The sequence below is a fragment of the Saccopteryx leptura genome, chromosome 1, assembly GCF_036850995.1.
Source record: "Saccopteryx leptura isolate mSacLep1 chromosome 1, mSacLep1_pri_phased_curated, whole genome shotgun sequence".
Taxonomy (NCBI): Eukaryota; Metazoa; Chordata; class Mammalia; order Chiroptera; family Emballonuridae; genus Saccopteryx; species Saccopteryx leptura.
This window is the reverse complement of record NC_089503.1, coordinates 256,972,420-256,994,201: the sequence shown is the minus strand read 5'-3', so window position 1 is coordinate 256,994,201 and position 21,782 is coordinate 256,972,420. Positions and strand designations below refer to the sequence as shown.

Sequence of the window (21,782 nt, the reverse complement as noted above, 5' to 3'; positions counted from 1 at the left end):
ATAGTGAGTTCAGGACATTTAGTGAGTTGTAATTATGGCAGAAAGAATGCACTCCACGTGTATCATCACATTTAATCTTCACCTTTCACATTCACCTTAACCATTTTAAGGGGAAAACTGGGGCTTGGGGTATGAAATAATGTACCTGGCTATTGTTTAGGGCCTTCCCCACTCCCCCAATTATCTTGAGTCCTGTGCACCCCCATAAAAGCTTCCCAGCCCTCCTCAACATCTGTACCGCCAAAGCCATGGACACAGGAGGCCAGCTGGAGACCAAAGGTTTCACAAGAAACTGATCTTTACTCAACAAAGTTCTACACAAGTGGAATCTCACACCACCTCGGCGCCAATCCCCAGCACAGCACGGTAACAAATGGACAGACCCTGGAGCCCGCAGGAGGAAGAGATGAAGGGGAAGATAAGACATGGGAACAAGCGGGACTGTGGATGGAGGCCAGTCAGGGCCCGCAGCCCTGGCAAGGGGAGGTTGAGAAGCTACAACTTCGTTGTGCAAAAATCAACCAAAAATAAATTAAAAATTAAATAGTTTCCTAAAAAAAAGAAAGAAAAAGAAAAGACAATGAACCAGGCTCCCACTTCCCTAAAGGTGATTGGAGACCCCCGTCCTGGTTGGAGGAAGTTTCCAAACCCATCAGACAGCCAATCCATCCACACACCCCACGACCCAGCAGAGGATGCTCCGAAGAACTGGAATTATCAGAAAATTAAATGGTATTAAAAAAAATTTTTTTTTCTTTTTCCTTTTTTACAAATGGCTTCCAGAGACCTGCTGGAGTTTCAAAGGGGGCAGGGGGAACCAGCTGAGTTTATGGAATGTGCACCAAGTGCCCCTTGGAATAGAGGCAGGGCCTGACCCTGTCTGAGAAAAGACACATGGCTATGAAGTGGGGGGGGGGGGGGGGTCTAGGAACCCAGTGGGATGGAGGGAGCAGGCCCCAGGATGCAGGAATCCAGTCAAAAACCCAAAAGGGGCCCAGAAAGAAGTAAAAAGCAGGGGAGGAAAAAAAGAAAACATTAAGGGAGCTGTAGGGCCCAGCTTCATTTCAAGGCCAACTCACAAGCAACTCCCTTTGGTTCCAGGGGAGCCCCTCCCACTGTGACATCCCCAACCAATCCCGGAAGGGCCCCTAGACTCACTGCCCCAATCTGGTGGTGTCTGGTGGCCACTGAGAGCAGTGATGAACAAGGAAGCCTCAGGGCCTCAAGTTTATGACATCACCTTTCCTCCAAGCCCTTGTTTCCTTCTTGCTAGCAGAACATGAACCTTTGTCCTATCATCATTGATTAAATGCCCCAGCCCTCATTTTAAAAACTCAGGCCTGGAACTTGAGGGCTCTCAGAAGTACAGAGAAACAGACTGCCCTTGAAATGGACATGCTTATTGAGAGGCAGGGTGTAGGTGTCAGCAGCTCTGGCCACCTCCAGCTCTCTTCCAGAAAAAGACCCTAGCCCAGTATCTTCAAAAGTTACTGGAACACAAGGGAGGGAGAAATGGGGAATTCTGGCCAGCCCCAGCCACTCCAGAGGTCCCCACTCTTCTGGCTGGAATGGGACAAGGAGGGGACACTCTGGCTGAGACAGCCATTAAAATGGCAGGGAGTATGTGAAGCAGGTCCAAAGCGTCTATGTGCTGACAGGGCAGCCCCAAGGTGGTTATCCTCTTACCCCGCCCTGGGGTCCTGGCGAACAACCCCAACCCACCCAGCCCTCCCCAATCATCACCAATTCCGGTAAAACAGCAGAAGCTTCTTAAACTCTAGATGCAGGTTACATGGAAGGCCTTACGGGTTAACTCAGGGGTTCACTAATTCTACTGTCTCCATGCAGTCAGGGAAGTGGTGGGGCAGCTGGCCCAGCCTGGCTGGCTGCAACACCAGCATGTGCGTGTGGCCACATGCGTACGTGTGAGTGTACACATCTCTACAGGGACCCTCCTCCCCACCTGCTTTCCCCTGCCTCATCCTAAGCCACATTCAGTCAGCCATGTTGATTCTTCCCTCCCATATAGCTGGCCCGAGTGGGCTGCCTGAGGTGACCCGACTTAGAAAAAGGGGCCCTTGCTGCCAAGAAGTCCCACCCCCCTCCATTTGTAGGATGAGTGTGGAGGCCACCCACCTGCCCACTGCTGGCCGGCCACACAGGCTAGGCATGGAAGGTAGATGGACAGGGAAGGCATCTGGATTTGGGTCCCACTCACTCCTCCCTAACCCCCCTCGACCAGGGCACGGCAACTTCTGGACACAGTGTGCTCCCCAGCAACCCCTCCAATGACGACGCAGACAGAAACCTGCAGAGGGAAGAGGGGTCAGGGTCTATGTTCCCTGAGGCCGATGACAGTGCCAGCCACCTACATGCAGCCTCCTCACCTAGCAGTCAGGATGCTCCTCTAGACCCCATAGAAGGCAGCCAACCTCTCTTTGAGCAATGGTGGGAACTGCTCCGAAAACTGCTGCCAGTTCTCCTCTCCAACTTGGTCTTTGAAGCCATGGAGAATCTGCAGTGGTGGGAGAGGGTTGCCCAGAACAGAACTCAGCCTCTCTTCCCAGAGCGTGTCCCCGCTGCTACCTCCTGGGACGATACCAGGGCAAAGCAGGAGCCTCACCTTATAAAACATGTCCCGAAGGTCATCCTTCGGGCTCACCCAGGAGGCTACAGCGTCGCAGAAGAAAATAAAGTCCTGAAATGTGACGGATCCCATGTGAGGGGCCGCCCGAGCCCAGCCCCAGTGCCTTCCCTCAAAGCCCAGCAGCCCCAACCTGCACGACGCCCCCGGGATTGACGCCTATCATCATGCAGATGCCTCTGAAGGCTGAGTCCTTCTCCTCATTGTCCCTGATGTTCCTGAGGGACGTGCACCTGTGGGGAAGGTGAGCAGTGGGGAATCAGCCAGCAGGGCTGGGACAGGATGCATCCATAAAGAGCAGTAGGCAGCAGGGCTAGGGTGGGCAATAGGTCTTTGGGGCATAGAGGAAGCAGAGGGTCAGTGGGTGATGGAAACGCAACATGCATCTACTGGTGGGCAGGGCTAGGAAGACACAGGCAAAGGAATGGGTTGGGCCTGTCCCACCCACTCTGCTGCCCAGCCCACCATACAGTAGGCCCCATACAGGTGAGCACACACCAAGGCCGGATGAACTGCTGCAGCATGGGTGCCACCTCCTGTGGGCACACGTAGCCTAGGCGGCCGATGGTGATGGCTGGAATGGCAGAGGGACTCATCAGGCGACCTGCAACCCCGAGTGGCCCCGGGACAGTACGTGGCGGGGCCTCTGGCATCAGGCACCAGCCCTGCCCCACGGGCCCCGAGAGAATATATCCTGCCAGCTACCAGAGCCCTGGAGCTTGACCCAGCCTGAGTCTTCCTCCAAGACTAGCATCTTTCTTGCCTCTCCTTCCAGAATCCCTTCCAGGTCCTTCTGGATACCTTCCCTGATTCTTTCCCAAGGTCACCTAACTACCCTGCTAGCCAAGAAGCCCACCTCTGGGAGGTGAAAAAAGGGAGCGGCAGCAACCCAGACCTGGCACCCACCTGTGTTTTCCAGCAGTGTCTTGGGTGTGTTGGGCCGGTTAATAATCTCCACCAGATTGTTGAGGACCATCTGCACGTAGGGCTGCATCTCTGCCCCTGGGGGACCAGACAATCAGAGCTGCGCACAGCCCACACCGCTCACACCAACCACCCCAGGTACAGACACTGGCCGACTGCATCCTCAGCCAGTCCCCAGCCAGGACCCATGGCCAACCAAAGACAGACCCACACCCACCAAACATCAGGAACTTCCCAGGAGTCATTGCTGAACACCAAGGTGAGGCCATGTGGCCCAGCTTCCCTGGGAGGAATGGGAAAGCTGCCAGTCTCCCTACCAATCCCGGTGGGCCTTTCAGTCAACTGCATTCTAGGTGGGGAGGTGGCAAACAGTTCAATCAGAACAGGCCTCCTATCCTGTCTCTTTACAGAAGCCAGTCATAAATGGCCTTTCAGCCATTTGGCCTATCTCTGATAAAAATGCTCATGACCTCGGCCCTTGGCTGGCTGGCTCAGCGGTAGTGTCAGCCTGACGTGTGGAAGTCCCAGGTTCAATTCCCGGCCAGGGCACACAGGAGAAGCGCCCATCTGCTTCTCCATCCTTCCCCCTCTCCTTTCTCTCCATCTCTCTCTTCCCCTCCCGCAGCCAAGGTGCCATGGGAGCAAAGTTGGCCCAGGTGCTGAGGATGGCTCCATGGCCTCTGCCTCAGGTGCTAGAATGGCTCTGGCTGCAGCAGAGCAACACCCCAGATGGGCAGAGCATCACCCCCTGGTGGACATGCTGGGTGGATCCTGTGGGGCGTATGTGGGAGTCCGTCTGTCTGCCAACCCTTCTCACTTCGAAAAAATACAAAAAAACAAAAACAAAAAACAACGCTTGTGTCCTCTTTTTTTTATATATATATGCTTTTATTTTATTGATTTTAGAGAGAGAAAGGGAGAGGCAGGAACATTAATCTGTTCCTGTATGTGCTCTGACTGGGGACAGAACCAGCAACCTCTGCACTTCAGAACAATGTTCTAACCAACTGAGTTATCCAGCCAGGGCTCAGAGGTGTCCTCCTGCCCCTGGCCCATGGCAGCCTTCCTCAACGAGTACCAGCACCCTCTTGAGAGGACCTATCACCCAGAGCCAGGCTCCTGTCCCCAGGCCGGAAACAGGCCAATGGGGAAGGTCAGGGCCTCCTCATCTGCAGGGCACTCACCCATCTGCATGCAGATCTCACCAATGGCCCAGGTGGCATTGTTGCAGACAGAGATGAACTCAGGGTTCAGGTTTGTGCCAAGGATAGGCATGAACTCAGCTGGTGGAAAGAAAGAGGGGTGCTGAGCAGGAGGATCCACCAGGTAAGTTCCTGGAGCTGGCCGGGCAGGCCCCATCAGACAGTACGAATACATCCCAGTTCGGTCACAATCCTCCCTGGTCATTGCTCCATCACTTGAGGCCAGGGCTGGGGTCATGAGGTAAGGACAAGATGGGTGTCATACCAATACAGGGCTTAACGTGGATGAAGCAGGCTTTGGTAAGGTCCCCCAGGAGGGCGAAGGAGCTCTGCCGGACTTCAGGCATCGAGTCCTGGGGGTGAGAGCAGGGTCAGTGTGGCTCCCTGCCCCCACCCAGCTGGGTCCCAAATTATCTATCCGCTCAGGGCAGCTAAGGGAGCAGTACCTGGAGCACTGCATGACCTTTCCACCTCCCAGAACTGAGGCTGCGGGCCCCCTATGTACATCGGGACTCAGGTCACATGAACAAGTGCCTTACTCAGAGCACTGCTACAGGGGGTGGCGAGCACACATGTAACTGCTGGTTATCCTGATACATGGGTTGAGGGATGTTGTCGAAGGGGCTGTGCTTTCATAGTTCTTATTTTCTGCTTTAACATTTCATACATTGTTGTCTTTAAAAATCAGCTTTTATTCATATTTTATTCAAATTCTCCTTTAAAATAATTACAATTATTTTACAGGCCCCTTTCCTTAATGTCCTTGGGGTACAACAGGTCTGTGGCAACCGACCAAGGTGGCCCACTGTTGGGTGTCACACTGTGAGTTCTGTGAGGGGTGCTCACCCACCTGCATGCACTGGAACAGCAGTGTCATGATATTGCTGCGGGCCACCAGCTGCTCCACATGGCCACCCAGGCCCTCGGCCAGTCCGCTAAGCAAGTCTAGCGCCACGATCATGAAGTCCTTGTCAGGGGCCTCGTACTGCTCAGGGTGCTGTGTGTACATCTGGGCACAGTTGGGGTGAGCAGGAGGGTAAGGGTGGTAGGCCAGGTCTGGGGCAGCAGCAGAGGAACGGGCAGGTGGGTGCTCACCATGGCCTGGGCCAGTGTCTTCTGCACTAGGGTGACGCAGCGCTGGTAGACAGGCTCGCAGTAGGGTAGGAAGCCGCTCTGCAGGGCAGTGGCCACAGATGACAGACACTGGTGGGAGACAGGTAGGAGAGGTAAACATGGGTGGGATGGGGTAGGGCTGTGGGAGGGAGCCTGGAGCCCACCCACCTCCAGCAGAGGGAAGAGGTCCTTGTCTTCATCCTTCAGCTCGTTCCACTTCTGGATGAGCGGAGGCATCAGCTTCTGGATGTATTCCTGGAGGAGGAGCAGGAAGTTGGGACTCTAAGCAGAGGTGGCAGCCTGGGAACCAGCAGGACTCCCTGTTATTCATAAGCGCCACTGCCAGAGTAATGGGACCTGGGCTCATCATTGTGGCTCATGGCACCCTGCAAAGCCTCACCATCCAGCCAGACTTCCAGCCTCTTCTCACCCATCCCAAGCCCCGCCCTATCCATCCCTGCCCCTTCAGGAGCCTGGTTCAGCCTCCTGGTTCCCATAGGCCCCTGAGCTCCCCTGGCACAGCACTTACCACACTGTCTCTTAACTGTCTGTCTCCCCTGCTAGACTGGGAGCAGGGCGAGGGCAGGGGCCAGGTCTGTCTGCCTACCTGTCGAGGTCACGGCCATGATCCTGGCGTGCGACCAGGGTCGCCGCCAGGTCACCGGATGCAGAAGGGAAGCAGGGAATCGGGAGGAGGGAGCTGCTGTGGGGTCTCACCGGCTGGTTGAGGTGGTGGCCCACAGAGTCAGCCAGGGTGCCGATGGCATCATACAGGATGAGCAGGTTCTTGTGCTGGTACTTGCCAAAGGCAAAGACAAGGGTGTCCAGGATATAGCTGAGGTAGGGCACCAGCTCTGTGCAGGCCTCCTCCTCCAGGGTGGCAAAGGCACTGGAAGGAAGAAAGGGCTCAGTGTGCACCTACAGGTTGGGACTGGGTCATGGGCAGGCAGACAGGAGGGGGCCTTTGGGATCAGCCAGTACGAATACAGTAGAATCAGCAGATGTCAGGGGTAATGAGTGTCATCACTTCCCAGAGGGCAGCCAGCAGTATAGGGATGAGGACTGTGGTGCCAGGGGTCAGGGGTCACCTGCAGGCTGCCTCCTGCACCCTCTTGTTGCCATCCAGGATGCGTTTAAGCAGTTCTGTCATCAGAGGCTTGAGGTGCATGTCGGGTGGCTGGCTGACCACCCAGTGAGCGTAGCGGCTCAGGGTCCAGCAGGCGATAGAGCGAACCAGGGCTTTTTTGTCCGACAGGCACTGGATGAGATGCGGGATCAGTTCAGGAAGGTAGGGCACCATGCCCTGCATGCAGCCTGCAAGGATGGCACAGATGCAGGCCTGAGCCCAGCTGAGCCCAGCCAAACCCACCTTTAGGGGAGAGGATCAGCAGAACCTGACAGATGGGGAAACTGAGGCTCAGAGGTTAAATAACTGGCTCAGAGTCCCAGAACTAGTGAAAAGTAGGGTTAGGAGAAGAACCAGCAATAAAGTAAACCTTTCCCTGCCATTGGCTCCACCCACTCCATCTTCACTCATTAAGTCATTCATAGGTGACCAGGCCGCAATGAATTGGGCTTTTAAGGCAGCAGTGACTCCGACAAATGGAAGTCCTTTTCTTTTGAAACCTCTCTTGGATATTTGAGATTTTTCTTTATTTTCATCTTCTTTTTTTTTTTTTGTATTTTTCTGAAGTTGGAAACGGGAAGGCAGTCAGACAGACTCCCTCATGCACCCGACCGGGATCCACCCGGCATGTCCACCAGGGGGCAATGCTCTGCCCATCTGGGGCGTTGCTCTGTTGCATCCAGAGCCATTCTAGGGCCTGAGGCAGAGGCCATAGAGCCATCCTCAGCGCCCGGCCAACTTTGCTCCAATAGAGCCTTGGCTACAAGAGGGGAAGAGAGAGACAGAGAGGAAGGAGAGGGGGAGGGGTGGAGAAGCAGATGGGCGCTTCTCCTGTGTGCCCTGGCCGGGAATCGAACTCGGGACTTCTGCACGCCAGGCCGATGCTCTACCACTGAGCCAACCGGCCAGAGCCTTCATCTCCTTTTTAAAATAAAAATCATAAGTATGTCTTTTATTTATTTTGAGGTGGTTTTTTTTTTAATTGGAAGACAAGACAGAAACACCAATCTGTTTCTGTATGTGCCCTGACTGGGAATCACACCAGCAATCTTCACGTATCAGGACAAAGCTCTAACCAACTGAACCAATGGCCAGGACATAAGTATGTCTTTTGATTAGAGAACAAAAATCTAAGATAAGTGATCTGTTTTTATTGGTTTAGGGTCAGTTCCTCTAGGTCTTTTCCCATGAACATGTAGAACATCTAATGTAGACTCTTAACGTATATACACATACGTGTTAACATAAGCTACATTATAATTATTATGTGAAGAAACCTCTCCTTAGATAATTTTGAAAGCTCTCCAGGGTGCGGGCTTCTGAATTTGTAGGACAGGCCTGGATGCTGAGGCGGTCACAACGATGCCTATTACAGGCTCTCAAAGCCCTCTGGTCATTCAAACTGTATACTCCATCAGGACAAAGGGTGCCCGAAGCCATGCCAGTAACAGCACACCATGTGAAACTTGAAGAAGCACCACTACTGCACACTTCTCATTCTGGTAGTTCGGCCCTGCATCAAGGGAACAGGTCTGAGGCCCAGCTATAACCAGAGTATCTGGGTAGGTGGTGTACATCCCTCTGTACCTCAGTTTCTCCACTCATCAGGTAGTGCTGAGCTCACCATAGGACAAGCATGGCGAAAGTATTACTGCTGTAGTTATAATTATGCTTCCAACCTCATAGAATTGCCTGTCCATGAGAATTAAGGAGAGGGTTTGCATTTTCGGGTTTGGGGTTCCTTTCAGGCTCATAGGCTGAGGGGAAGATTCAAATCCCATAGTTGTCTGGAGGGGCTGCACAAGCCTCTGGAGAGAACTTAGGGGTGACGTTGCACCCCCAGGCAGCCCCACCTGGGCCAGCCCCAGTCTCACGCCAGCACAAGGGTTGGAGGTCAGGCACAGCCAGGTTAGTAGGACACTCACCCTCAGCAATGGCACCCAGCACCAGGATGCCTGACTCCTTGACCACCCACTCAGGGTGGAAGAGGAGGCCCTTGAGCAGCGGAAGGAGATGGGGCAGTAGTTCCTCCCGGAAGACATTGGCCAAGACATCCAATGCAGCCGCCGAACACTTCCCTGGGGCAGAAAGGGAAATTGGGGGCAGGCTCAGGGAAGCCCATCAGACAGGCCTCCTCAACCATACTGGCAGATCAGAGATCATGACTAGGATCTTCACAATCTGCTCTAAGTAGGTTTCTCATCATCTCCCAAGAGGGAGCCCACAGCTGGCTGTCCCACAACCCCTCCCCCATCCAGGCCACATACTCAGATTCCAGTCAGACAAAGCATCATCATCATCGTCATCCTCAGCATCCTCAGAGCCGTCGGGCCTCTCAGCCTCATGGGGCAGTGTTACGGTGCGCGACTTGTGGAAGCGTGGCTTAATGTCCTGCTCGCTGTCAGGGACTGCCTCGTCCTCCTCTACATCCCCCTGTGAGCCAGATATACCACTAAGCACCATCAGGGCCCCAGCCCCACTGCCCCAGCCCTCACCCACCTGCCTGTGCCCAGTGGTCAGCCCAGATAACCTTGAGCAGGATAATGTCGATTTCCGAGTACTTCATCCCATTCACCAGGATGGGGATCAACCTGTTGGGAGAGAGGCTGTTCCTTGGGAGGCAGGGCCCCTTGGGGGCTCAAAGTCTGGGCAAAAGGGAAGCAGAGATACAGATGGGAGTGTCAAGAATGTACAGCACATGCTGATTCTGTTGGCCCTGCATCCATTCTTTTCCCTTAATGGGAGCTACCCCAACCTATTCTCAGCCACTGTGACAGAGACAGAACTGACATCACTCCTGGCTCCACAGGAAAACTCTTGACCCAGACCGGCCACCTGTGAATACACTGAAACTTACAACAGTGCCTGATTCCTAGCATGCTATATAAGGCAGGAACATGTAGCCCAGTCACCAGGCACTTCTGTAGGATGGGGCCAGGGTTAAAGAGCAAACAGGCAGAGCAGCCAGACCCCTCAGTTGGTGCCCATGTACCTTGGGATTGGAAACTTTGATTAGAGTCTTCACTGACTTGGGGATAGGTAAGTGATCCAAGATGGCCCTAGGACTTTTTTTTGCCGGAGAACTGTTCAAGAGGGAATTCCTTTTTCAGAGGTTCCCAAGCTGTAAAGCCATGGAAGGCCACATCACAACCTAAGGAAGGTCATGCCTGAGAACAAAGCCAATGCAGAGGAAGTAGATCTGAGACTAGACAGCAACCTTTCCCATCCTTTGAGCACCTGCATCCAACTATGCCTGAAACCTCTTTTGATTCCCCAGTAATTCCACCTATAACTTACCTTTTCTTCCTTCTTTTGAAGAATAAGATGATGTTTATTATCTACAGGAGCACTTATCCAAGCACTATACTGACTTTATTCACCTTCTCCCTTATCTAACTTTTAAATCATTAAAGGTACATTATTCCACACACACACAAAAGAAAAGCTGCATTCATATCACTTACAAAATGTACACAAACATAGAAAATAAACAGATAGAAGAGGTGGAGGCTGCCTAACCAGTAGTGGTACAGGGGATAGAGTGTTGACTTGGGACACTGAGGACCCAGGCTCAAAACCCTAAGGTCACTGGCTTGGCTGGAGTCCCCCAGTCAAGGTGCAGATGAGAAGCAATCAATGAACAACTAAATGATGCAACTACAACTTGATGCTTCTCATCTCTCACCCTTCCTGTTTCTCTCTCAGCAATAAATGAATAAACAAACAAACAAACAAACAAATAAATAAAAAGCTGGAGTCTGAGGTGGGACAGCAGGCAGGACAAGCACTCACTGGACCAGGTGGGAGGCCAGGACATCCTTGCAGATGGGCTGCTCAGCCAGCGTCAGCCAGAACTCGCAGGCCTCAAGGGCCACATTCTCATCGTGGTCCTGGGTCCTCTGCAGCATGTACTGGGGTAGGGTGAGAGAAAAGCTAAAGGCCCTGCCTGGCTAGGGGTGGCTCCCCTGTGGCCCCAGCCCCATAGCACCTGCCGAGGCTGGGTGAGGTGTGCACACCTGGATAATGCTATGCATGTGGGGGATGAGCCTGTCAATTCGCACTTCCAGCAGCATCACCAAGGCACGGCACACATTCTTCCGCACCTCAGGGTCATCATCCACGGCCAGGGCAAACAGGTGCTGCAGAGAAGGTAGGGTCAGCCACAGCAGGGATCCCTTGCCCTTACGCTGCTCACCCCCAGCCTGATAGCCAACCTCAATAAAAGTGTCAATATTGTCCATCAGTGCCTGGGCCCGGTCCATGATGAACTGATTCACACAGGCGATGGCGTGGGACCTGATAGGGGGTGGGAATGTAGGTCACCCCCATTCCACCCACTCCAGCCCCCCTGCAGACCTCTAGGGAGCTGCACCCACCGGATCTTGGGGCTACAGTGCTTAAAGAACTGCAGGAACTTGGGGATCATGATGTTGAGGGGCCTGTTAAGGGCATCACTATCCAGGAGCTCAGATGAGTCTTCACAGATCTTCTGTAGAGCTCCAAAGGCTCCCTGAGTGGAAAGGAGCATACATGGGTGTGGTCTAGATCCAGCCCAGCTCCTACCCAGGCAGGCCATGGCTTGCCACCTACCTCACATGTGTTGTAATCCTCTGAGTTGAGCAGGTTACACAGCTGGGGCAGCAGCTCAGGCCACATCTGCAGCTCACCCTTGGAAGCGATGGTGGTGATGAGAATGCCTGGGCGGCCAGGAAAGGACGCTGCCTCAGGCTGGGTGCAGGCGGGCTTGCTCAGCACCCCGATGCTCCCTGCACTCTCAGGATGCTCTCCCCATGAGCCTTACACACCCTTTTTGAGATCCTCTGAGCCTTGCTGTAAGTGGGCTCTGTTCCTAGGTCCTAGGATGCAGCATAGAACTTAATACAAAATCCCTGCCCTTTAGAGCTGACTGTCTAGTGAGGGAGGTAAGGAGATCAACATAAACCCACAAAAGACCTGGGAAGTCTACATGCCAAGAGCTAAAGGCAGAAATAAGTCAGAGAACATGATTAGCAAGGACTGAGGATGAGGGTAGCAACTTAAAATTGAGTGTCCAGAGCTCCCTCCAGGTGACATCTTGAGAACTTAACAAAGACCTGAAGGAGATAAGGGAGAAGTCATTCAGGTCCCTGGAGAAAGAGCATTCTAGGCAGAGGGAATGGCAGCTGCAAAGGCCTGGGGGCAAGGGCAGGCCTGAGGAGCTTGCAGAAGGGTAAGGAACCAGTGGTGCTGAGTGGGAGAGGTAAGGACTGGGAGGTGCAGGGGGCAGGTCCTGCAGGGCCACATGGCCTCTTAAAGGCTTGTACTGCTTACTAGAAACTCAAGTACAACCTGCAGTAACATCTGAGACAAGAGGGCAGGCAGTACAGGGGTCTGACAGCTGGGATGAATACAGGTAAGGCCAGTGCAGAGATTATATTCAAAACCAGGAGGTGGCAGTCTTTCCTAGGGGAATAAGCTGACATTGACAATACAGATGACACTGGCTCACAGGTCTGCTAGAAAAGGTGCTCCTTGGAGAAGATTGTGAATACACTCCCAGCCCCATGCCTGTGTGTGTGACATTTACCACATCCCCTCAATAGGGACAAATTCCTAGTAGGGCTACTAGGAAACTCAGTGACTTAACTCAAGTACTCAGAGCAGTCTGACACCAGGAATGAGCCTGGTAAATCCAGATCCTTCTGCTGGTGTCAGGGGGGTACTGTTGGGGCAAAGGGTCCCTTTTAATAGAAGCAGTAGGCCCCAAGATCAGCCCTTGTGGCAGGCCCCAGCATCTATCTTAAATTAAACACTATTTTGTCTTTATTGTATTTTAACACTACCTGCCCTTTTGAGCAAGCACATGTCTTTCCATTTAAATGTTACACACAATATCCTTTCAAAAAGGAAGTTTTAGAAGTTGACAAAGACTTTTATTTTTAAAGTTGGCAAAGATTTTAAAGAAAAAAATGTTATTATATGTTGACTAACCTCAATAAAGCTGGGAAAGAATGTAACTCAGTAACAAAATAGAGTTGGTATTTATCAGCAGTGAAAAGATGTAGATAAATTGCTGGAAAATTCTGGTCATCCTTCTGTTAACTCCTTCAGACAGCCTTCCAGGAATTAGGAAGGCTCTAAGGCAAAGCTAACTCATAAATGACACCAAGCTCCACAAGGGCAGGAAGCTCTGATTTTAATCTGCTACACCCTCAGGACCTAACACAAAATTCTAGACACTGAGGGACTGCCTCAAAAGCAAGAATGGCTGTTTCAAGAGAGAGTGGTTCCGACTATGGACCTGCACTGGTCACTTCCGACTCTGCTACTCACCAGGCAAATCCTTTAACCCAGCGGTTCTCAACCTGTGGGTCGCGATCCCGGTGGGGGTCGAACGACCAAAACACAGGGGTCACCTAAAGCCATTTTATTTAAAAATGTATTATATAATAAATATGTATTTTCCGATGGCTTTCAGCGACCCCTGTGTTTATCGACCCCCACCGGGATCACGACCCACAGGTTGAGAACAGCTGCTTTAACCTCTCTGTGTCTCAGGTACCTCATCTGCAAAATGGCAATAGTAATAGTTCTACCATCCACAGTGAATAAATACACTTAACATTCTGAGATGTTTCTTGGCTGAGAGTGAGAGCTCAGGGCATCATCACAGACTGACTCCCACTGCCTCCCCCCTTACCTATGGTGGCTCGGATGAGCGAGGAGGCATCCCCGATGTTGTTGAGACACTCCTGCTTGATGAAGTCAGCCACAGGCGGTGGAAAGCTCTGGTAATGCGCCTTCACGTTGTTCTTGAGGATGAGACCACTGAGAGAGCGAGTTGGCTCATCTAGAGGAAGAGGACTGAAGCTCAGGGACCACAGAGGAGAGAGAGGGGTTCAGCCTGCATAGAGGGGCATCAAGAGCATCATACCTTCCGACTTGAGTCTGGTCAGAACAAAGATCAGGTAGTTGTTGAAGTCCGGAAACTGGTTCAGTTGTTTGAGTTTCTGCCAGGTTGTTAAGGCACTTGGGAGACAAAGGCCTTTCCCAGGTGGTGCCCCTTGACTGCTATGTAGCTGAAAGTACCTCTGATCTCTGGGACTAGGCAGCCAGTTCCTGGGACCCAACTTATCAATCCCCATGCCCAGAACAATGCAGCATGTCAGGCACATCAAATTCATCCAGGAGGTGGGGGCATGCCTGAGCTCCCCACCACTCTTGAAGACCTGGCCAGAGCAGGAGAGGGTTAGTAGACACAGCTCTATCTGAAGGTGGAAGCTGCTACTCAGCTCTGCTCACTAGCAGTCCAATGTTGCCAGCTTAAAAAAAAACAAAAAACAGACTTGACATTTTCAAGTGAAACTTGCCAACGATTTAAATGCTTGACTTGTATTACGTAAAAAATAGTTTGACTTACAGTATTTTGAACAACCAATTGAAACAAAAATTTTAATCATGAACCTAAACAAAAGCTGAGGCCTAACTAGAGGTGTTGTGTGTCTCCCTCCCACAGAGTCGCATTTCTTCTGGGAATGGGACCCAAAAATTCTAATACATACTTAATCCTCTGCCAAGGCCTAACCAAAGGAGAAAGAGTCTGGGAATTAGGGAGTGGACTCCACCCTCTGTGGCCTTCAGGGGATGCAGATGTCTGTCTGCCAGTTCCCCCAGGCCCAGAAGGAAGGATACATCTTGCACGACACGCTGAGTGGCGGTATTGGGCGACTGCGAGTCCTTGAGCAGCTGTAGGACCTGCTGCAGGCCCTGCTCGTCTGGCTGCCAGTCCATGGCGCAAGGCAAGCTGCAGGGGTAGGGCCTGGGGTCAGCGCTGGGTCCCGGGGCCTCCATGTGAGGCTGGGTTGAACCCCCGAGGAGGACGAGGCTGCCCTCGGCAGGGAAAGCGAGGCCACCAATCCAGCCAACCCAAATCCGGGGTCCCCGCCAGCTGCGCCATTCACCGTGGCGCAGTCGCGGTCTCAGTAGCACAGGCGCGGGGATTTGGAAGCGGGCCATGAAAGGCGGTGGCAAGGCCTGATGGATCCTCATTGGGCCCGGCAGAGTCTTCTTCCCAGAGCGGCCCCTGCTGCCCCAGGCTGCCAGCCCTAAGGCTTCCGCGTCCCCCACAGCCATCCAGATGCCTTGCCCCAAACCTCGATAACGCGCCAGCCCCCAGGGGTCTCCCTAATGCAGGCATGGTCCCCGAAGATGCACCTTCTCCCGAAATCCAGCCCTCAAGCTCCGCCACATCCCTGACGCCTCCTCTGCTCTGGTCTGGTCTGGTCCCTAAGCCTCCCCAGGTGCACATCCCAAGGCGCTCCAATTTTCTTAACCCCTGCCGCCTCCCCAAATCTTGCCCTCCAAGCTCAGCTGGATGCCAGATTCCCCCCTTTCTGGCCTAGCTAGAATCTGTCCGGCGATTCCCTTGAATCAGGCCCAAAGACAAGCCCGCGCTGCCTCTCTGAAATAGTCAAGTAAACCTATCCCATGGCAAAAGCCCCCTGGACAGGTCCCTGTCCCTTTCCCCAACCAGGTCTGGCCAAGCCTTCTCCCATTCCCGCCCTCTACCCCAGTCAGCAGTTTCGCCTACTGACGGATCTCCGGATCTCCGCTGCTTCCCCCAATCAAGTCTGGCCAACCCCCATCCCGACCTCGGGCCGGAAACCCCCTTCAGCGGATCCCTGCGGCATCCCGCAATTAGGCCTGGCAGAACCACCTCTCGCAGCACTCCCACCAACGGATCCCAGAGACGAGTTGTGGTCAGACCCAGCAAAGTCCTCCAGGTCTGTCTGACGACCCTTCCTGTCAACCCAACAAGGCCCCCCAACTTTTCAATTTGGTCTTCCTCAATCAGACCCAACCAAACCCCACAGAAACAGCGTCCCCATACATACCCAATCCCTGCGACGTCCCCCAACCAGATCCCCTCCAGCCCGACCCCAGGTGCCCCCCTAGCCGGATTCTCAGGGCGTCAGGACCTGGCCAGGTTCCGAGGCCCCACCCCCTAAGCCCAGCTCGGTTTCCCCCTCCCCCCGCGACCCGTTTTCACGGCCACGAGAATCGGGCCCAACCGAGTTCTCGAGTTCTCGGCCTTTCCGGGTCAGGCGCGGCCCTGACGCCCGGGCCGCACGCGGCAGTCACGGACCCTGGTGGGGGTTCAACGCAAGCTGGGACCGGACCGGTCTGGCTCCGGGTGAGGCCCACTTACCAGGCCCGAAGCAGCAGCGGCGGCGCCTTGTGCTGCGGCTTCTCGTGAGACTCACGCGGAAGGAGGGAGCCAAAGAGAGAGAATTTAAAAAAAAAAAAAAAAAAAAAGAAAGAAAGAAAGAACGCGTCCTGAGATGAGCTGCGACGGCTTCCGTATGCCATTCAAATTGGCCCACTCGAGCCAATTGTAAGAAGCAGCGGTTACACGTGGCCTGCCACGGAGAGCAGTCCCCGCTTGTGTCATGTCACGTAATCAAAGAGATCGCGTCTCTCTTGGCTTCTCTGGCCGGCCGGTCCTCCCAGCGTCTCGTTTTTCTCGGCGGCTCTCTGCGGAAGCTCTGCTGGGAACTGAGTATTGTGGTGCGTGGAGGGAGACCTTTGAGGTGTTGTAGATATGGGAACCTCTTGGGACAGCCAGCTGCGCCGTTGTCACCCCCCTCCTCTAAGAATTGCACTGAGCCTCCCCCGCCTCCCCATACAGAAGGTACTTGGTACCATCTGTGTATTCAAGCCAAGAGTGGAGGGGACGGCCTGGGTAAGACTTTATACCCCAAAGACAAAAAATGCCAGACCAACGGAGTGCCTGAGACGGGCTGGGTTCTTACAGAAGCGTCTGCCACATTTTACGTTATATATTTTTCAGTACAGTTTAACAATTTTTGCAAGGATATAAGTTTTTAATGAAATGAGATAATTAGTTTTTAACTAATAAGATAAACGCTGGGGCAAAATGTCCTAATCCCTTTCCTCACCTGAAGCTGATTGAAGTGGAACGAACAGCACAGGAAATTTAGGCGAGGGCAGGGTCGTGAAAGAAGACATTTTTGTGGTTTTTGCACAGTCGGAAGACAAAGTTGAGCCCTCTTCCTCTAAAGAGCAGGAAGGCGCTGGAGATTCTGAAGCACCAGTATTCCTTCCCGATCCTATAGAAACAAGGTGGCAACCTTCTGCCGCTCGGAACCTTAATGTCCCCACTTGTCAAATGTATTTTTATGTATCCAGTTTGCTGGGCTAGAGATAATCTAAGTCAAGCATCACCAAAATTGTTCTTTTATAACATCGCATCTATCCCGAGAGGCTCGAGGCCGTCTTTTCGCTTTATTCAGCCCCTCCCTAAACCAATATTTACTGAATCAACTAGTGCTCTAATCCCAAAGAACAATCCAGCCCTGCTCAGAGACTTTTGGGGCTCGGGAGAGGCACAAGGTCAATTTCTGCCCCAGCTTGTTGGAAGGGGACAGGTTTCTCAGCCCACTTCTAGTTGGCAGTCAATCCCAGCTCCGTTCATTCACGAAAAACAGGTACCTAAGACCTCTCTTGCCGAGCACTGGCATGAGGATTGGCTAGCGCCTAGCTCCAGCCGAACAGTCAGTCGGGTTCCCTGAAAGAGGAGTCTGCATTCACACCTCAGCTGGCTGGACTAGACAAGATACTCAAGGGACACGTGCGGAAAGCCGCCGCCTACACATGCGCAATGGCGTATGCTTGAAACTTATCTAGAACTACAAATTCCCTCCTGACTCGCGCCTGCTTACTGGCTCTGGCCGCGACTCTAAACCCCGGGATCTGGTGAGACCTGGAGGTGATGGGCGTTAAGCAGAAGGAAAAATGACGTTGAGGGGCTGGCACTGGGTACTGTGGGAGTTTTCTAACCAGGGTTGGGGGTTGCCCCCCGATAAGGGTCAGGTGGGGGGCGAGTTTGAGATGCAGGAGAAATTTTATTAGGGTTCACCTTCCTTTTAATATGTCAAGCTTCCAGCAACTCTGCGCAAGCCTCAGGGAAGGGGTCTGGGCAGAATAAAGTGGCCCCTGCTGCCTTTATGGTACACAATATTGGGACTCACGGAAGTCTTTCTTCCACTCCCTAGCTGGTGGATTTGAGTACTGAATCGTAACTCCCCATCCCCATTTCTTAAGCATCTACTGCTTGTCAGGCGGTTTCCAAATGTAATTCTCACAACAGCTTATGTGACGGCAAACTTAACATCATCTAGAAGCTCTAGGTCAAAGAAGAAACTCAAGGAGTTGATGTCCAACAGTGAACCTGAGATGGGAGACAAAAGCCTATCACTTTACAGTAAGTAGCCTCTCTACCTAAGAATCTCATCACACTGCACTTGCATTCAATGGTCAGCATTTCTCAAACACGACCACCAAACACAAGGCACTTAATTCACCCAGAAAAACAATGACAGCTGTTTGAAAAAATGACAAGGTTAACATTGACTGTATGACCATTGCCTTTACATTAGAACCTGACTCTAGAGATGGTTTTGTATCTTGCCCCTATTTTATAGGTGAAGAACCTGAACCACAGAAAGGCTAAGTGACTTAGCCAAGATCACACAAACAGGCACCAGGATAGTTTGACACCCAGGACTATGTGGCTCACCAAAACCTGAAAATTTTCTTTCCCCTTCAGATTTTTTTCCTTTGGCTCAGAGCTGAACACCATGAAGGGAGGTGCCAGGATTCCATCAGCTCCTTCTGCCTCTTGACACTCCAGAAGAGGCTGAGCTGCTGCAAGGGTGACCTACTTGTCCTACATGTGTTTCTTTTTAAAGATCTCACCGCTACTGGTAGCTTCCAGGGAGGAGAAGGTAGAGGTTGATCCATTGGCTACACCCTCCTCCCCCCATGCTATATCCTCAAAGCTAAAGTCACACCTGAGCCAGCTTAGCATACCCAAAGTAGGAAGGAGAGCACTTTGAGCCAACCTGGAAAATAAACCAGACAAGCTTTAATGTGTTTTAGCAGGAAATGAGTGGGTATGTCTCCTATCCCAAAACCTGCTTGCTCCCTTGTCAGGCATGGTTTCACCTTGGGGGTCTTTGCACCTGCTGTTCCTTCCATCTTGGAACACTTCTAAAGACTTTCTTCACTGCCAGTCCCATCTCCTTCAGAACTTGGAACATATGCTACCTTCTCAGGAGGCAGACCATCCCTGACCTAATTGCCATCTTTTCCAGTCTCATCTTGGTCCCCTTTTCATTTTATTTTCCCCAGAACATAGAACTATCTGATATGTCCTGTTTTGTCTCTTGTATGTTTCCCCCAACTAGAATGTTAGGTCCACTAGGACAGCAAATTTTGTCTGTTTTAGTGCTCCACCCCAAACCCCAAAGGCTGGAATATGGCAGAGTCTGAAAACAGGCAGGTGCACCTCAACCCTCTCCCAGGACCACAGCCATCTGCCCTTCCTACCACTGCCCCACAGGTCCCAGTGACTACCACAATACTCCAAGCCTTGGTCCTCCTCTAATGGAAGGGGACAGGAATCTGACCCTGGGATAGGCTGGAGTGCTGAGCTGCTCAGCATTCAGGCTGGGGAAGGCCTGAAAGGTGTCACCATGTCAAGGGACCCAGGTTTACTAGGTTTGAAAAGGGGTTGGAAGGCAAGGACTCTGAAAACATTCCAGCTCCACCTGACCTGTGGTGGCGCTGTGGATAAAGAGTCAACCTGGAATGCTGAGGTCGCCAGTTTGAAACCCCAGGCCTTCTTGGTCAAGGCACATACAAGAAGCAATTACTACAAGTTGAGGCTTCCCGCTCCCCACCTCTCAAATCAATACAAATCTAAAATAAATAAAAGTCAGACTTCCTTTAGAACAGTAGTCCCCATCCTTTTTTGGGCCACGGACTGCTTTAATGTCAGAAAATATATTCACAGACCAGCCTTTAGGGTGGGACGGATAAATGTATCACGTGACCGAGACAAGCGTCAAGAGTGAGTCTTAGACGGATGTAACAAAGGGAATCTGGTCATTTTTTAAAAATAAAACATCGTTCAGACTTAAATATAAATAAAACAGAAATAATGTAAGTTATATATTCTTTCTCTGTGGACTGGTACCAAATGGCCCACGGACCAGTACCGGTCTGCGGCCCGGGGTTGGGGACCACTGCTTTAGAACACCATCCCAACATGTCTAGTCATGTCTGCAAGGTGGGACAAACACATCCATGTGCTGCTTCTCCTGTGTTCCTTTTCCTGTGTGCTCCTTCTGAGTTTATATACAGCCAGGCAGGGTTAATCCCAGCCTCCCTGGAATCTAGACCCTAACCCTCCTCATCTACTGAGCTGACAATAGTCTAGTAACTCTGCTCCCCCGATCATGGCCTAGGCTCCCGTCTCCCAGTTTCCACCCCAGCCTCACTTCAGCCAGGCAATTTAAAACACGCCTGACCTGTGGTGGCGCAGTGGATAAAACATTGACCTGGAACGCTGAGGTCTCCAGTTTGAAACCCTGAGCTTGCCTGGTCAAGGCACATTTGGGAGTTGATGCTTCCTGCTCCTCCCCCCTTCTCTCTTGGCCCTGGCCAGTTGGCTCAGTGGTAGAGCATCGGCCTGGCGTGCAGGAGTCCTGGGTTCGATTCCCGGCCAGGGCACACAGGAGAAGTGCCCATCTGCTTCTCCACCCTTCCCCCTCTCCTTCCTCTCTGTCTCTCTCTTCCCCTCCCGCAGCCAAGGCTCCATTGGAGCAGTTGGCCTGGGCGCTGAGGATGGCTCTGTGGCCTCTGCCTCAGGCGTTAGAATGGCTCTGGTTGCAACAGAGTGACTCCCCAGATGGGCAGAGCATCGCCACCTGGTGGGCATGCCCAGTGGATCCCGGTCGGGCGCATGCGGGAGTCTGTCTGACTGCCTCCCCATTTCCAACTTCAGAAAAATACAAAATAAATTAAATTTAAAAAAAAAACAGTGTTGGCCCTTAGCGCAAAACCCCCCTAGGAGGTGGCACAGTGGATAGTGTCAGGCTGGGATGAAGAGGACCCAGGTTCAAAACCCCAAGGTTGCTGGCTTGAGCAGGGGTCACTCACTCTGCTGTAGCCCCTCAGTCAAGGCGCATAGAAAGCAATCAACGAATAACTAAGGAGGTGCAAAGAATTGATGCTTCTCATCTCTCTCCCTTCCTGTCTGTCTGTCCCTATCTGTCCCTCTCTCTGTCTCTAACACCAGGAAAAAAAAAAAGAATGAAGTTCCAAGTTGCCACCCTAACACATAAGGCTCTGTATGTAATCCACCCACCCTCCTCAGTCACCTGGCTCTAGTCATACCAGCCTCCTCAGAGCTCTCCATGAGGGCCAGGCACTTGCCTGCCCATCTTTACACTGGCTATTTCCTCCACCTGGAACTTGTTTCCTCACCTGAGGCCCCTGATCAGATGCCAATGAAAATGGACACCCTCCCCCTCTACCCTGTACTTCTTCACAGGCACCTCCTAAAATGGATTTCCCTTTTTGTTTCCTCCAAGGGGGGATCTATTCTGTTCATTGCTGTGGCCCCAGGGCAAAGCCCAGGCACATAGTAGATGCTTGGTATCTGCCAAAATACAGCTTTGGCTTAGCCAAATGGGACTGTGAAGAGACCCTGAACATGAGGAGCAACAGTGGGGGTAGTCAGGGGTGGGGAGAAATGGCTCCTGGGGAAGAGTCCAGGCCTACTGATGAGGCACCCCCCCCATGCCTCCAAAGGCCCCGCCCACCTCTACCCCCAACCCCAGTCACCAGGCCAGCTCCAGGTTTTGGTGAGGGCAGTGGGGGAGGATTTAGGTTAGAAGGATCAAAGAAGGCAAACCAAGCACACAGC

At 52.5% G+C, this 21,782-nt stretch overlaps 1 protein-coding gene and 2 non-coding genes across 6 annotated transcripts; all 3 read right to left on the bottom strand.

Moving 5' to 3' along the window:
• Positions 1-108: 108 nt before the first annotated feature.
• On the bottom strand, positions 109-16,376 carry TNPO2 (transportin 2). Of its 4 annotated transcripts, none has more exons than XM_066348084.1 (25): positions 16,197-16,375; positions 14,681-14,792; positions 13,923-13,998; positions 13,689-13,838; positions 11,600-11,706; positions 11,386-11,519; positions 11,224-11,305; positions 11,026-11,148; positions 10,802-10,920; positions 9,540-9,600; positions 9,277-9,442; positions 8,935-9,087; positions 6,972-7,197; positions 6,601-6,772; positions 6,052-6,138; positions 5,866-5,973; positions 5,621-5,779; positions 5,036-5,123; positions 4,753-4,851; positions 3,551-3,646; positions 3,143-3,248; positions 2,778-2,877; positions 2,624-2,698; positions 2,388-2,515; positions 112-2,308 (listed from the first exon to the last, which is right to left on the bottom strand). In XM_066348084.1, exons 1-24 carry the CDS (start codon positions 16,355-16,357, stop codon positions 2,408-2,410), a joined length of 2,868 nt encoding a protein of 955 aa, XP_066204181.1. In that variant the 5' UTR covers positions 16,358-16,375; the 3' UTR covers positions 112-2,308; positions 2,388-2,407. The 4 variants fall into 4 exon arrangements, with proteins under 4 accessions (XP_066204182.1, XP_066204181.1, XP_066204183.1 ...); XM_066348086.1 differs by lacking the exon at positions 16,197-16,375 and adding an exon at positions 15,883-16,014; XM_066348085.1 differs by having other exon boundaries at positions 109-2,515; positions 2,624-2,670; positions 16,197-16,376.
• On the bottom strand, positions 4,920-4,994 carry LOC136389988 (small nucleolar RNA ZL2). The gene has a single exon (XR_010748521.1). It is a non-coding gene; the product is annotated as a small nucleolar RNA ZL2 (small nucleolar RNA).
• On the bottom strand, positions 6,849-6,916 carry LOC136389942 (small nucleolar RNA SNORD41). The gene has a single exon (XR_010748484.1). It is a non-coding gene; the product is annotated as a small nucleolar RNA SNORD41 (small nucleolar RNA).
• Positions 16,377-21,782: the final 5,406 nt, after the last annotated feature.

Coding starts and splice junctions, on each gene's coding strand:
- TNPO2 (XM_066348083.1), bottom strand. CDS start 15,121: ATGGCTGTGGGGGACGCGGAAGCCTTAGGGCTGGCAGCCTGGGGCAGC. Junction 7,198..8,934: donor GCTGGGTGCCATTGCTGAGG/GTGAGTGTCCTA, acceptor CCATCCTTGCAG/GCTGCATGCAGGGCATGGTG. Junction 2,878..3,142: donor CAGCAGTTCATCCGGCCTTG/GTGTGTGCTCAC, acceptor CCTTCCCCACAG/GTGCACGTCCCTCAGGAACA.